We start from the raw sequence: 16,476 nt of genomic DNA, 5'->3' as shown, positions 1-16,476 counted from the left end.
GGCTGTGGAGTCTGAGTCATGGAGTCGGAGCCCATTTTGGTGGAGTCTGAATAAAATGGACCAATACCGGCTCCTAAAATATATAATAAATTGGGTGCAGTAGTTCAATGCAGTTTGTGGGGAATATTTTTTCATAAGAATTTGGGAAAGTTATGAAATGTCCTATAAATGTCTGTCCTATTCCTGATCTAAGGGTCTAGACTTTTAGCTGAGATGAATCTGTGCTACAGTCAGTTTATCACTTAAGCAATAGCCATGTATGAGGGAGTTGGAGTCGGTGTCATGGGAATTGAGGAGTCGGAGGATTGGCTTACCAACTCCACAGCCCTGCTGGGTTCAAATCCCAACAAGGACAACTGCAAAGAGTTTGTATGTTCTCCCCATGTTTCCGTGGGTTTCCTCCCACACTCCAAAAATACATACGGATAGGGAATCTAGATTGTGAGCCCCAATGGGGACAGTGCCCTTAATGTCTGTAAAGCGCTGTGGAATTAATGGCGCTATATAAGTGAGTAAAATAAATAAATATATTAAATCATCAGGTGATATTGTAGTGATCGTTTTAGGTGAAATATCCTAATTGTATTGAGGTTACGGACCACTATTTGGATGGTTCATGAGGTTACGTTTCTTTATATCAACCTTACAAGGGGCTTTGAGTACACTACTTATGTGAAAGATTATAATAGATAGTGTGAGTGTTCAATCCTTGACACTTACACCTATTAGGTGGTGTATCATCTAGTGGGTCTGGTTTAGCGCATACATTAAATCTACACCTGGTGCTGATGATATGGTGCCAGTGCTGTAAATTCTATTATGTTCCATCTATTGTGGGATGATGAGAGGCAATACTACAGCCCTATTGTGGGTTGATGTGTTTTTCGAGATTTTAAATGTTTTCTAAGCTATTGTATGTGGTTCTGTGTGTACCAATAAAGCATTTATATATATTTTTTTAATGGTGATCTCTGGTTTATGGCATTTTTCTTTTCTCTGCATCCTAAAAAGCTACAAATAAGACGCGCCTTTAACGCACTATACAAGATATCGCGCCGATATTGTCTGTGAAGCGCTGTGGAATTAATAGCGCTATATAAGCGAGTTAAATAAATAAAATATTAAATGTAGACAGAAAACACAAAACCAGCACGTACAGAAGAAAATGGTGATAGAAGATTTATTCAGTTTTGCAAATAAGTTATAATGTGCTTTTGGTACGTGGAATAAAACTTTTAGTAATTTCAAGGCAATTTTAGGTCTCATGAAATGCTGCATGGAGCGACAGTGATTGGGAAGGAGGAAGAAATTAAACTCAGGTAAGTTTTCATTGGTGTTGGCTGAATTGAATAGAAAGCGAGTGACAACTCTTCCAAATGGCGACGAGTATAGAAAAGCTCCAACACTGCACTCCACGCACCTATCCCCAGCTAAGCCAAACACAAGGCGTCCATCTCCCACCTCATGTAAACGTCCTATTCACGTAGATGGACTGGAAACTGGTTACATTCAAAGTGGGGTCTGCAGCCACCCCCAGGATTACACGAATAAAAGGAGCAGAGGCCAGAAAAAGACATTTACAAGTATGCGGCTTCTGATTACATTCGGTCTTCTCCATCCTGTTTGTCTGTTTTAAGTGAGGACGTACCAACCATGCATACGATGCCGCTGCAGCAACTCGCCGGCATTGGGACAACTGAGGACAAAGATTGTCTGCAGCGGTCATGTGGACATGGACGGTGTCATCATCAATACAGGACCGTTCACTGCGACCTTAAGGGTTCACCAGGTCAGTTATTGTGTCGTACTCCCTTTCTTTTAGAAAACTTTAAAAATCCTGGACAACCTTTGGGGGTTAATTGGCCATGTATGGTTCGATATTCATAGGCTCTTGTATCAGTCCATACGATTCTATATAATCTCCGAGAGACTAAGAGTTTGCATAAAGTTAGAAAAAAGTTTGCTTATTTTTATTTATTTATTTTTTTAAACAGCACCCCTCTTGGTCGTGTCTAGTACTGCAAGTCAATAAAGGATTCTGAACTGCAATAAAAGCAACAGCCGATATAACAAAGGCAAATTTAGACAAGCCGATCCAGGACACTAAACTACTGCTGATCATCCCTATACAAGATGACAGTCCAGTAGACAGTCTGTCTACACCGGCCGCCGATCCAGTGAGTGGGACAGAATGATGGTTAATGCGATCATTCTGTCCCTATTGGCCATCGCATTTTTGAAAGCACATTTCCTGTTTACACCAGGATATGTGCTGTCGATATGTATGCACAAAAAAAAAAAAATGATCGCACCTGTCGAATGAACGGTTTGCCCGCTCATCAAACGGGAATAATTATTAGCGTGTCTATAAAAGGCCAAAAGAGGGAGGAAAAAAAAAAAAAAAAAAAGAGCAAACCTTTTCCAACTTTACACAGCCCCTTTGGTTTACGGCACAGATATGCTGCTGAAAACTGATCTATATTTTTCGACAGGTCTTTAAACGTGGAGCTTGCAGGTGGAGATAGTATATACATTTCATAGTAATACCTACATGGACATAGTAGCATCAAAAGCCACAGAAAAAAAATATATATATTTTGATTTTACATTCATTGTAATAAATTGTAAATCACACAGAGAGGGAAGCAGAGGAGAAAAATAAAATACTGGTCACAAACATGCATAGGGAAGACAAGATCCCGCTTCTGGTTATAGGGACACCTCTACAGTTAATGGACAGGAAGCAATTGCTGGAAGTCTGGGTAGGACTCCTCCATTGACTATAAACCCATATTCAGGAGACGTGTGGAGAAGTGATGACTTCTTGGGGATTTGATCTGCGACTTACAAACAAACACCATATGCCGGTGGTTATTACATACAGTAAAAGAGGAAATTGCAAATTTGGTGGCAAAGTGATAAAAGACATCTGCTTGAACATGCTTTTAGTGTGCATCCGGAGACGAGCGAGGGGTCGTCTTCAGCAATATCTGTGCCGGGGATTGTGTAACACTCAAATATATTAACAGAAGACACAAGTGTATAGCGAGGAGCAACAGAAGAGATCGGGAGGAGGGTGGTGAAGAAGACTTAGCAACACAGTATAGAAATGTTTTGCAATGTAATAAAGTTAAAAAAGGACAGCATGAACAGGTGGCAATGTAGTTAATGCAGCTAATGCATTTTCCTTCAAAGTCAAAAGTTTCATGCGCTTAACCCCTCTGCCTGCAAATCTGCTGAACTGTATCCTACAGATATTTGCCTCATGATACAAACAAATAAGTGCAAACTGGTAAGGTCCCTATATTAACTGTAATGGTTTTATATACAGGAAAACTGGTCTGACTACACGCGGATCATAGGAAGATCGTACGACAACTGGTTTATAGCATGGAGCAGTATCCGCTACACGGGCCTCCCCGGCCACCTTCTTCATTAGACAACCTAACGCCTCTGTTGTGAGATTCGCTTTCCCATAGTCCTGGCGTCTGTATTATCTTTTCCACAAGTTCTTCAAAGGCACACTGAACTCCGTCTCTAGTCTTTGCACTGGCCTCTGGAATAGACAGAAGAAAAAAAAAAGTTAGTGCTGGAGAACAGGAGAATGATTGTTTATCTCCTACGATTATTCTTCCCGTTTCTCCCCCTACACATGCACACTTGGCTTGGCTCGGAAGTGCCCACGTTTCCAATAGGGAGAAGCAAGAAATTGCTGGCAGATACCTCTGACGGCTGTCCTATCTTGTTTGTTCTCAAAGGATTGGACATGTTGAAATCCAACAAGCCCAACTCTGCTTTCCCGACATTCACCTACACATTAGATGTTCTGGCCATATCCATCTGATGTTTGTGAGTACCTTAAAGGGTTATCCCATCTCAACCTTTAATAGTTTCTTTCAGGCTGTGACCAAAGGTGAAAGTACAGAAACAGCTGAGCGCATCTGAGCTACGTTGCTTCCATAAGTTTTATTCAATTCTATGGCCATCACGTAAAGAGAATGGGTCAGCCGCTCCCGGCATTTCCAAGGTTTCACCTCCAGTGCTTAGAGCTGGGACAGAACTACTCCCGTTCATGGGTGAGATGGGAATAACCCATTAGGTCCATTACCAAATCTTTTTAGGTTAGAAGCATAAAAGTGCCCAGAAGAAGAGCTGTTTGTAGCAGTTTCTTAAATGGGTTGTCCACTACTAGGGCAACCCCTGCTTGAACTAAATGTTTGGCTCGATAAAAAAACCCCGAAACTATACTCCCTTCCGGTGCTGGCACCATTCCAGGCACTCACGGTCCCGAAGCGCTGGTGGGGTGACACGTGGTGCCCGGCGCCCAATCCGCGCTAGCGTCACTATCCCCGCATTTGACACATGGTGCCCGGCGCCCAATCAGCGCTAGCGTCACTATCCCCGCATTTGACACATGGTGCCCGGCACCCAATCAGCGCTAGAGTCACTGTCCCCGCCTTTGACACGTGGTGCCCAATCAGCGCTAGAGTCACTGTCCCAGCCTTTGACATGTGGTGCCCGGCGCCCAATCAGCGCTAGCGTCACTGTCCCCATCTTGAATTGAACGTGAAGAAAAAGTCAGATCAGCTGCAGCCCGGACTTCATCTTCATGTTCAAAATGTACGAAGGCGGTGACAGACGCTGGCACTGATTTGGTGCCGGGCGCAACGTATTATTCCACTGTATCATAGCCCCAGGAATGTGAGTGTTGACACGTCTGGAATGGCGCCAGCACCGGAGGGGAGTATAGGTGTTTTATTTTATCGGGGCCAAATATTTAGCTCAAGAAGGGGTTGTCCTAGTGGTGGACAACAACTTTAAGTAAAGATGGCCATCCAATATTTCACTCATAGGTGGAAAAAAAAATTCGGCATTTTTCACAAAGTAAATGGCGAGGCTAAACAGGTGAAGTGCAGCGCACAAAAAGTAATACATGCAGTGGTTAAACGGGTTGTCCTCTTCTCAAGCTTACTTTACCTGCTTTCTGGGGAGACGTGTGCTCCTGCTTGACTGACTGATCGGACCAGTGGCATTATTGAGCCACTGGCCCAAAGTGCAAGCTCCTCTGATGCTGCCTCACAGCAGCACTGGAGGAGTGCTGTGGAGCTGAAGCTAGCGGGGATCAAGCGCTACCAGTGTACTCTAGCTTAAGAGCAGCGCTTACAAGCTCTACTCGAAAAAGGATTGTACTCACTGCATCTGTTTTAACAGAATTAGCTATAAATAAAAAGAAAAAACTAAAAACAATTTTTTTGAGAATGGAGAGAATTTTTAATAAATAAATTGAAAGGGTTTGTAAAAAATACAAGCAAGTTTACAATGTGAATAGATTTAAAAGGAGTGAACAGTTGTCGGATTATTCCACTAGTTCACACCTTAGGGTTGCAAGGAGGGAAATGGTTAGGAAATGGCACCCAAACATAATGGCTGGATCGGGTGATAATCTGGTGTCTAACCTAATACCTAGAATAAGATTATAAGAGTTGAGATGCAGCTCCTGACTCCATCCATAGGACTGCACATTACACTCAATGGCTGGTATCCTCCATGTGGGGAGGTGTATGTCCATGTACAGTTACTTTCTATTAGTTTAGGGAATCTTAGGCAAGCTGTGCTCACATAAAGAAATATGATGGAAAACAGATACACAGATGGAACAGGAGAGCTAGGGTCCTATGGTGGAGCACCTAGGGGCCGCACGTTGCCCTGGGCTGCCATCTGCCCACTACTTAGGCTCCTGCCAGGCTTGGAAAATTCCAGCTGCAAAACAGCCTTTAAAATATAATATCCCAAGCACTTTTCTAAAAAATTGATATTCTAAATGCCAGAACCTGATAAAACACAATCACCGGCACGGCCATAAAAGCGAGACTATAATCCATTAGCTGTGCGGTCCAATAAAACGAATACAATTTCTATTATATAAAATAATTAGCCCGAGTTCATTAAACCTGAATCATTAGGAGGTAGACTGACATATATATGCCCTGAAATCACCGGTAACTGATCGGGTGTAAATCTTCGGATCTCGCTCCTTTCGGCAGGCGTTATGCTGACTTTTTACTAAATCTAGATTTTACTGAAGGGCAATGACAGGTCCTGAATCCCGCAGAGCTGCACTCCATAATCAAAAGAAAACACATTAGGTATCATTAAAATTTACTGCTCCGCTTTCCAGGGGTCAAGCTTTATGTTTCTTGGCAGACTGCACTTTCGTAAAGTATGAAATTGTAATAAGTGGATGGTGGACATGAAGGTTAACTACTTGACCTCAAGAACTTGGGAGGGGTGCGTAAAAGGTATACAGCAGCTATGTGAGTCACCAAATACAAAGCTTTTATAAAGTCACAAGGAGTTAGAGTAGAAGGATCTCATGATCTGTATTAGACAACAATCACTGAGGACTTATTTTTTCCTATTAGATCTCAAATAATTTAGCCACAGACACCTTCTCCACAGGCAGCATGCATATAAACTAAGGGTGTTGATATTGTTCAGCAATTTTGGTTCAAGTCCTCAGACAGTTCTCTTCTCCTCTTTCTGTTCTCAATGCTTAGTGTGGCACACACAGACACACAATGCAAAGATTAAGTCAACTTCTCCCCTTTTGTATCTGCCGTCCACACCGGTCACTTGCCACAGGTGACTTTGAACGAGCATCACATGCTTGAAATCATGTTCAGTACCAACAATTTTGGAAAGGTGCTAACAATTTTGTCCGTCCATTTTTGGTGTTTTGTGTGACATTATGTCCCATTTGCCTTCTTTCTGTTTTTTTTTGTGTTGTTCCAATACACACAAAGGAAATAAACATGTGTATAACAAAGCATATGTAATTGCAATAATTTTTTGGGAGAAATACTTCATTTTCTGGAACAATTTCAAGGGTGCCAACACTTTCAGTCGATCAGGACTGTACCTAGGATACGTCAGCAACTCGTCTAAATAAATAAAAAAAAAAAAAAAAGCCCATTTAACCTCTTTGTGACAAGTGTCACACAAGTACCACCCACGTAGAGTGCAGGTATATGGAGCAGGCTCTGGAGCTGATCCCACTCCATTCAGGGCAGGTGCCAGCACAGTTATAACACAGCCGGCACCTCATTTTTGCGTTGTTGTCAATGTCTGAAGACATTTAAGTGGTTCAAAATAGTTTGGCCGTCCGTTTGGTGCCCTTTGCTCCTTCCCACACCCAAACTTAACCCCCTGACCCAATTATGGGCTACTGAAGGATTATCACATTATCTGGAAGCTTACTGAAGGTCCCCATTGCGGTCATCTAGGCAATCCTATAAAATTATTTAAACACATTTGGTGAATGATGTAAAATAAAAAAAAACTGAAAACACAGCAATTGGCGTTTAAGTCAACCTGCCCTACCACCGTCCAAAAATAAACTAATAAAAAGCAATTAAAATGTCATACGCCAAAATGGTACCAAGCATCACTGACTGGAGGCCAGGTCATCTGGCGTAGCACCCCATCACTCTCCTTCTTGGTCAAATAGCCCTTACACAGCCTGGAGGTGTGTTTGGGGTCATTGTCCTGTTGAAATATAAATGATGGTCCAACTAAACGCAAACAGGATGGAATAGCATGCCGCTGCAAGATGCTGTGGTAGCCATGCTGGTTCAGTATGCCTTCAATATTGAATAAATCCCCAACAGTGTCACCTGCAAAGCACCCCCACACCAGGCATGTAGAGTCCATCCGTTCACCTTTTCTGCGTCACACAAAGACACGGTGGTTGGAACCAAAGATCTCAAATTTGGACTCATCAGACCAAAGCACAGATTTCCACTGGTCTAATGTCCATTCCTTGTGTTCTTTAGCCCAAACAAGTCTCTTCTGCTTGTTGCCTGTCCTTAGCAGTGGTTTCCTAGCAGCTATTTTACCATGAAGGCCTGCTGCACAAAGTCTCCTCTTAACAGTTGTTGAAGAGATGTGTCTGCTGCTAGAACTCTGTGTGGCATTGACCTGGTCTCTAATCTGAGCTGCTGTTAACCTGCGATTTCTGAGGCTGGTGACTCGGATAAACTTATCCTCAGAAGCAGAGGTGACTCTTGGTCTTGCTTTCCTGGGGCGGTCCTCATGTGAGCCAGTTTCTTTGTAGCGCTTGATGGTTTTTGCAACTGCACTTGGGGACCCATTCAAAGTTTTCCCAATTTTTCGGACTGACTGACCTTCATTTCTTAAAGTAATGATGGCCACTCGTTTTTCTTTACTTAGCTGCTTTTTTCTTGCCATAATACAAATTCTGACAGTCTATTCAGTAGGACTATCAGCTGTGTATCCACCTGACTTCTGCACAACACAACTGATGGTCCCAACCCCATTTATAAGGCAAGAAATCCCACTTATTAAACCTGACAGGGCACACCTGTGAAGTGAAAACCATTTCCGGTGACTACCTCTTGAAGCTCATCAAGAGAATGCCAAGAGTGTGCAAAGCAGTCATCAAAGGAAAAGGTGGCTACTTTGAAGAACCTAGAATATAAGACATATTTTCAGTTGTTTCACACTTTTTTATTAAGTATATAATTCCATGTGTTAATTCATAGTTTTGGTGCCTTCAGTGTGAATGTACAATTTTCATAGTCATGAAAATACAGAAAAATCTTTAAATGAGAAGGTGTGTCCAAACTTTTGGTCTGTACTGTACACATACATATATATATATATACATATATACATACATATATACATATATATATATATATATACACACATATATATATATATATATATATATATATATATATATATATATATATATATATATATATATATATATATATATATATATATATATATATATACACACAAACTTTTTTTAAACAAAGTTTGATATCGCCGTTATCATACCCACCTAAAGAATCAAGTTACCAACATTACTTTTACTACATATAAAATGTTGTAGAAACTAAAACCAAAAAAAACAATGGCTGTTTTTTTTTCCTTTTTCAACCCCACTTAAAATTAAAAAAAAGCAATGGCTCTAACGTTTGTTTTGACGTTTGAAATTTCTCTCTCATCTTCTTTAAAGAGTAATAACTTTTTCATTTTGCCATTGTTAAAGCCATAAGAGGGCTTGTTTTTTGTGGGATGAGCAGAAGTTTTGAATGACACCCGTCATTATACCATAAAATGTACTGAAAAGTTTAAAAAAAAAAACCCAATTCCGTCATTTATTCTGGTTGTGGTTTGTTTTTATAGTATTATAAGGTAAAAATGATCTGGTAACATGATCCTTCAGGTCAGCAAGAATACGGCGATACCAAGCGTGCAGAGTTTTTTTTTTACATGGTGAAAAAAAAATAATTTTTTTTTTATGATTATGTCTCTATTTTCTAATGTTTTTATTTTATGTAATTTAGCCAGCATCAGTCACATGTTGAGGAAGCTCAGCTCCTGAGACCTCTTCATTTTGAGATAAAGGGGTTGTCCGGCCTTAGGCTACAAGTCTACAGTCACTGCGTGACTAAAGACTTATGAATTCTCACATCACGCACTGCAAGGATTCTCAGATGCAGATGCCAGGAACTCTGGGCATGTGACCCCAAGTATGGGACTTGCACGGTCACATGCAGACTAGACGTGCATGGCTAGATCCGGTCACATTTTGATTAGACTAAGTACGTGAATCACATAGTTGTGGTCACAGGACTGTCCGCTCCTGGTGCCGGCACCAGAGACTCCTCACAGCGTGCAAATGTGAGGATCCACAGGTTTGCAGTCAAAGAGTGACTGCAGACTTGTACCCCAAGGCCGGACAACTCCTTTAGGGAGTTACGTGGGAGTTGTGATGGATGCATCAGAGATCCATAGAGAACTATTAAACCTAACTAATTAACGGATGTTGTTGGTAGATGTCTTTAAGTGGCTATCATGTTTTTTAAAAAAAGGACATGCTTTGCTTCTGGACTGGAATATTGTAGTCCCTTACTATATTCCATACCTTTTCTTCTTTAGCCAAATCAAAAATTCAGATTGCAAGAGGAAGTTGTGGCAGCTGGAGGAAGCCTACAAGAACATGGTCGGTGCAAGCAAACCTTATGCAGATGCTCTCCTGCTCATCAGCCCACGAGCAAGCATCAGTGCCCACAACCATCACCCAAGAAAATCCAAGTTAATGGAAGACCGCATATTGCATTGGTGAAACAGTTTAACAGAAGACTGTACATAAAGCATCATGGTGTTACTCATAGGAAATGAATCCCAGCTATTGACCAATCGAGGACACCACAACAGACGTGGAGCGGATCCTACAGCACAAGACATACTCGTCAGCTTTAACTCGGCGTGGAGCCGAGCACCGAGCCAGCACAGCTCAAGGGCAAAGGATATCAGACCATCAGGAAATGATTCCACTTTTGGAACAGGTGAAGTTACAATGTGTCAAATCTATTATGTGGAGGGATACAACAAAGGTCTCCGAGGAGCTGTAGGCAGCGATACGTGTAACCAGTTATTTGCGTGTTGTACAAGCACAATCAATACCATATTGCTTCTTTTCTAAGATGTGGTTAAATAAAGCGGCAGAGAAGATCAAATGAAGAGCGAGACGCTGCGGTCTCAGACATAGACTGTTTCCTGTCTCGTCCATGACTTAAAGGTTTTAGAGTCCAAGATCTCTAGAGCGGAGGATGAATCAGATACCAGGAACAGTAAAGTCCAACTGGTCAAAAACCACTGAAAGGTTTCTGCCGGACCCAGTTCTCCCAACAACCACATGGGCTGGTATTACGCTGCTTTTATAAGCAGAAACAAAACAGGACATTTAACCCCTTTTGTCCTACACCTGATGAAGACTCGTTCAGGGTTGAAACGTGAATATACAGCTTTTATAGTGATGAGCTGGTGTGCTCGTTTAACCCTTTAACCGAGCATGCTCGGGTGCTTGCCTAGTATCTTCAGCGTGCTCGTATATTATGTTCGAGTTACTGCGTCTGCATGATTTACATTTGTAAGACAGCCTCAACACATGCAGGGATTGCCTGTTTGTTAGGGAAACCTCGCATGTGTTGAGGCGGTCTTACAACTGTAAATCATGCAGACACAGGGACGCTAACAAAATATATAAGCACGCCAAAAATACTCGGCAAGCACCCGAGCATGCTCTGTTAAAGGGTTAAACGAGGACACTCGCTCATCATTAATCTTTTGTCATTTGTATTTGTTGTCAGTTTTCTTTCTTTGTAGAATTTAGCTCTTAGGATATAGTGTAATCTTCCACCATTTATTAACACATCGTTCCTAGATGTAAAATTATGAGCAGATTCATTTCTTAATGTGCCTTAATAGGAACCAGGGCATTGTTTTTTCGATACAAAGCTCCAAATCCCCAGCATCAACTTAGATTCAAAACGCTGGATACCTGCAGCCTTCACTATGGGGGCACAAGATCATACTGCAGACTTCATAATAAAGCTTGGTTTAGGCTGTGAAGACCGAGAGTTTAAGAAGGAGAAAGGTAAAAACTGCCTCAACATAAGAAATATCAAACTTTTCATACCTATGAATAACATTGAATGCTTTCGTGCAAACTTGAGACCTTCGTTTCGGTCCACTTCTCGGTTATCCTGCAAAACAAAAAAAAAATGTAATATCAGCAACACAGGACACAACACAACAAAATGTGTTTGGATATGTCCCATTAATCCAATTAATGGTAGAATCAATTTTAATTGAGTTAAATACCTTGTAAATAAAACCTGAACTCCCCTGATTCTGCTGCACTTTTCCTTCTTGTGCTGTGTTGCTCCATTGTACACTGTGTTCCAAATTATTATGCAAATAATATTTTCTCAGATTTTCCCAAATTACCTATATGAATTGCAGTCATTGTAATTTTCCAGTCAAATAACTATTAGAGTACAATTGAAAGGTTTTTGTACAAACTGCCTATGATAACAGTATATTTTTAAAAAAATAAACTCAAACTGCACTCAAAATGCATGTTCCAAATTATTATGCGCAGCAGAGTTTTCAACCTTTTCATTTTAATAAATAGCAAAAAAATGGTCATTTTTGAAATTATAAGCATTAGCAGGTTATTACAAACTGAAATCAAACAGTTTTCAACTCAAAACTTTATTCTAGGTGATGTTACATTTGCACATAGGACCCCTTGTTCGAAAGCAGCTTCTGAACTCTCTCGTCCATTGAATTTGTCAGGTTTTGGATGGTTTCTGCTTCAATTGTTTTGCATGAGGACAGAATACCCTCCCAGAGCTGTTGCTTAGATGTGAACTGCCTCCCGCCATCATAGACACTCCTTTTGATGATGCTCCAGAGGTTCTCAATGGGGTTGAGGTCAGGGAAGCATGGGGGCCACACCATAAGTTTGTCCCCTTTTATGCCCATAGCAGCCAGAGATGCAGATGTGTTATGTGCAGCATGAGACGGTGCATTATCATGCATGAAAATGAACTTGCTGCGGAATGCACGGTTCTTCTTCTTGAACCATGGAAGGAAATGCTGTTTGAGAAACTCAACATACATTATGGAGTTCATCTTTACCCCTTCAGGCATCCTAAAAGGGCCGACAATCTCTCTCCCCATGATTCCAGCCCAAAACATTACTCCACCTCCTCCTTGTTAGCGCCGTAGCCGTGTTTGCATGGGGTGTCCATCAACCAGCCATCCTCCACTCCATCCATCTGGACCATCGAGATCATTTCATGCATGATAATGCCCCGTCTCATGCTGCACATAACACATCTGCATCTCTGGCTGCTATGGGCATAAAAGGGGACAAACTTATGGTGTGGCACCCATGCTCCCCTGACCTCAACCCCATTAAGAACCTCTGGAGCATCATCAAAAGGAGTGTCTATGATGGCCGAAGGCAGTTCACATCTAAGCAACAGCTCTGGGAGGGTATTCTGTCCTCATGCAAAACAATTGAAGCAGAAACCATCCAAAACCTGACAAATTCAATGGATGAGAGAGTTCAGAAGCTCCTTTCGGACAAGGGGTCCTATGTGCAAATGTAACATCACCTAGAATAAAGTTTTGAGTTGAAAACTGTTTGATTTCAGTTTGTAATAACCTGCTAATGCTTATAATTTCAAAAATGACCATTTTTTTGTTCTTTATTAAAATGAAAAGGTTGAAAACTCTGCTGTGCATAATAATTTGGAACATGCATTTTGAGTGCAGTTTGAGTGTTTTATTTTTTTAAAAATATACTGTTATCATAGGCAGTTTGTACAAAAACCTTTCAATTGTACTCTAATAGTTATTTGACTGGAAAATTACAATGACTGCAATTCATATAGGTAATTTGGGAAAATCTGAGAAAATATTATTTGCATAATAATTTGGAACACAGTGTAGAGATATTCAGACTTGTTTCTTCTGGGGAGCAGTATGTGAAGCCTCTGGTGTGTTGCACAATTGGGTATTTCTTCAGAGTCTTCTTGGGAGTGTGTGCTTTCACCCCGTCCTCCCAGCTCAGACTGCTAGATCAGCAGTCGGGCTATCAAGTCTCAGATGCTGCTGAGCTGTGATTGGCTGCGTCAGGGAGGGAGGGAGTGATGAAACAACATGCCCCCAGAGAAGACTCTGAAGAAATGCCCAGTGGAACTACAATGCAGAAATTTCACATGCTGTGCTCCAAAAGTAACAAATGTGAACATCTCTGCAATAGTAACAGCATAAAAAAGGGAGAGTGGCAAATCTCAGGGATTTTTACAACACGCTTAATAGATTATTTTTTGAGTATATGACATGTCCTTTAAAAAAAAACAAAAAACAAAACGAAACATCCACTATGTATATTAATGATCTATCCTGAAGATAGGTCATCAATATCTGACACTCCCACCGATCAACTGTTATTAGCTCTGGTTGACAGTAAGCAAGCCAGATCACCACAGACCTGTACGTAGGGTAGTTGCAGCTTTGGGGTACGGCAGATCAGCTCCTATTGAAGAGAATAGGGGTTGATTGGCAGGACCTGGCATACGGGGAATGTGGCGTTCTGCTCTGTTCACTGCTTACAATTGACAATGGCAAGAGCTGATAACAGCCGATTGCTGGGGATACAGAACCTCCACTCATCCGATACTGATGACCAATCCTATTGAGAGTTCATCAATAAAAAACCCCTTAAGTAGCCAGAGATTTTACCTTTTTTCCCTTCTAGCCAGAACTCCTTTCTTTTTAAAGCCTTTATTTTGCAGGACAAGTTGTGTATTTATATGACATTATTTTCACGTATGGTAGCTAAACGTTTAATTTCCGGGAGTTTTTCATGATGGCAAATATAAAAAATATTGCTTTTTGCATTTATCTGGAAGTATACTCCGGTTAAGCAATTCTATGGGTGAGACATTTTGTTGAAATATCTACATTTTGCATAATTTTATATCGGCCTCTTTAGGCAGTACAGTCTGTTAATCACATGTTCATTAGATAAATTCCCCGCTCACCTTGTCTATCTTGTTTCCAACGAGCATTTTTACTATGTCATTTCTTGTGCAATACGTCTCCAGCTCATTTAACCAGTTGTCCAGCTTCACAAATGTGTCTCTTCTTGTGACGTCATATACTAAAAGACAAAAACCGGTATAAATCGAAGCGAATCAATATACTAGAATGCGATATATAACGTTTTAACAGTGTATTTTATTGCAGACAAATATATACATACTAATTATTAATCTATTCCTCGACTAAATGCGTCACAATTCTGTACAAAATCTATGATTTGCACCATATTTATTATGTGTTTTACACACTTTCAGGGCCTTGACATGGCGCGTAGCCTAGCTGGAAAGCGGTGGGTTTTATTGAAGAAAGGCCAAGCCTAAACTGCGACAATGTGCACCAAAAATTGCACCAAGATTTTGATGCACATTTCTGGCACAAAGTCAACTAAAAAAAAAATTGCAAACTTACATTAGATCGTCTTAAAATTTGCCAGAATTCTCCGACAGCATGAGCCACAGTAATAAATCTGTCCAGCCTCTTTTTGCACTGTCTCAAATTTAGACGGTTTGCAAAAAAAAATGTGCCCCCTTGTGTTGTAACATCAGATGGAATGTGATTGTGGCAACACACCTTTTCTTCTTCATTATGCCAGACATACTTTCTAATGGCAAGAGCAGTATACCTTTATTTTTATGTTGACTTTTTAACCTGTGATCTTCTTTGGTTGATTAACACAGACTATTGTTTAAATAATCCTGAATGTTGACACTTGAGTAAAGATGTAGTACAACTTATTGTCTCCAAATCTAGCAAGATAGGGTCAGCGACACTGTTTGATAATATGCTGATTATGTATTATACCAGCTAAAGGGAGTTGTTGATTTGCCGAGCAATGGAGGACAAACTGTGCAAGTTGATTAAATGCTGAAACAATGAGTCATGAGCTCTTTCCACATTCATCCCTGACACTTGACCTGTGAATGATGGCTGCAAGAACAATTATTATCTATAAAAAGGGGATCTCTGCCTCTATTCTGGATCAGTCTACAGCATGTCAGCTTAGGGGACTTCAGCCCCAGCAGGAGGAATACAGATCGGCTCCATTGACCATTGCTGAACCCTCAGAGACGTCTTTAACAATCCATGTTAGGACAAACATGTCACCTGGCCCCAGGCCTCACTGACCTAGGCTAGTTTCCTAAGCTTGTCGTTACCTCCTTTCTTTGGGGTCCCACCAAAAGCGGGGTGCCACTGGTGGGGGTAGTCTGCCCTGCAAACCCCGAAATCGCAGTTCTATGCCAGGCGGGCCAGCAGAAGGGTGAGGACTCTATTGTTGTACCATCATGGGTACTTGCTGGGACTGTTTTATCTGTTTATGGCCCGCTTTGTGGTCCAATAAAGTATTGCCACACTGTTTTACCCTGACCCTGTGTTTTTTGAGCGGTATTACGCCTACGGAAGACCCACAGGTCTTCACAGTGATGCATCGATGATAAAACTGCATGTGAATGAATATTTTGGTATGCAGAAATCAGCGTCTTTAATAAAGGCGATCTGTCAGCTTTATTTAATCCCCAAAATAAAAGTAAGATTCCCTTATCTGATTTTTAAGCTTTTATTCATGTAGGGAAATGATGATTGGTTTTGAATGTGAGGCACAAAATTACCGATCTAATCAAGCATTTTATCAAGATATTCTTCTACTGATTGAAGGTGACCACCGCCACCATAGATCATAGAAGTCTCAAATCTCCTTCCAAAATCCCATCTTTGGATAGTAATTTTTTAACAGTAACACTTAGTAATACTCTTACCCAATATAACCCCTTGTGCTCCTCTGTAGTAGCTGGGAGTTAGTGTTCTGAACCGTTCCTGTCCGGCGGTGTCCTGCAGACAAACCACATGTTTAACACAGAGCCTTAATTACGCTGGGCTATAGCACCACCCTGTGGGCAAAAAAGATACCACAAAGCAAAGAAGCACTAGACACAAAACTACATCAAGCGTTGACTGTAAATTAAACCATTGTGGTCACAG

The 16,476-nt window shown here is 41.1% G+C and overlaps 1 protein-coding gene across 1 annotated transcript in view; it reads right to left on the bottom strand.

The window, feature by feature from the left end:
* Positions 1-1,154: 1,154 nt before the first annotated feature.
* RAB18 (RAB18, member RAS oncogene family) overlaps positions 1,155-16,476 on the bottom strand; it is a 37,920-nt gene continuing 22,598 nt past the window's right edge. The window contains exons 4-7 of the mRNA XM_073677580.1: positions 16,254-16,326; positions 14,439-14,557; positions 11,516-11,582; positions 1,155-3,556 (exon numbers count right to left, since the gene is read on the bottom strand). Coding sequence (XP_073533681.1) covers positions 3,384-3,556; positions 11,516-11,582; positions 14,439-14,557; positions 16,254-16,326 — 432 coding nt within the window. The 3' untranslated portion in view covers positions 1,155-3,383. The remainder of the gene's footprint in view (positions 3,557-11,515; positions 11,583-14,438; positions 14,558-16,253; positions 16,327-16,476) is intronic.

This window comes from Phyllobates terribilis, unplaced genomic scaffold, assembly GCF_046119375.1.
Source record: "Phyllobates terribilis strain yellow unplaced genomic scaffold, ASM4611937v1 Scaffold_4__5_contigs__length_816908805, whole genome shotgun sequence".
Classification (NCBI taxonomy): domain Eukaryota; kingdom Metazoa; phylum Chordata; class Amphibia; order Anura; family Dendrobatidae; genus Phyllobates; species Phyllobates terribilis.
Note: the sequence above shows the minus strand (reverse complement) of the source record. Positions and strands in the feature narration are given on the sequence as shown.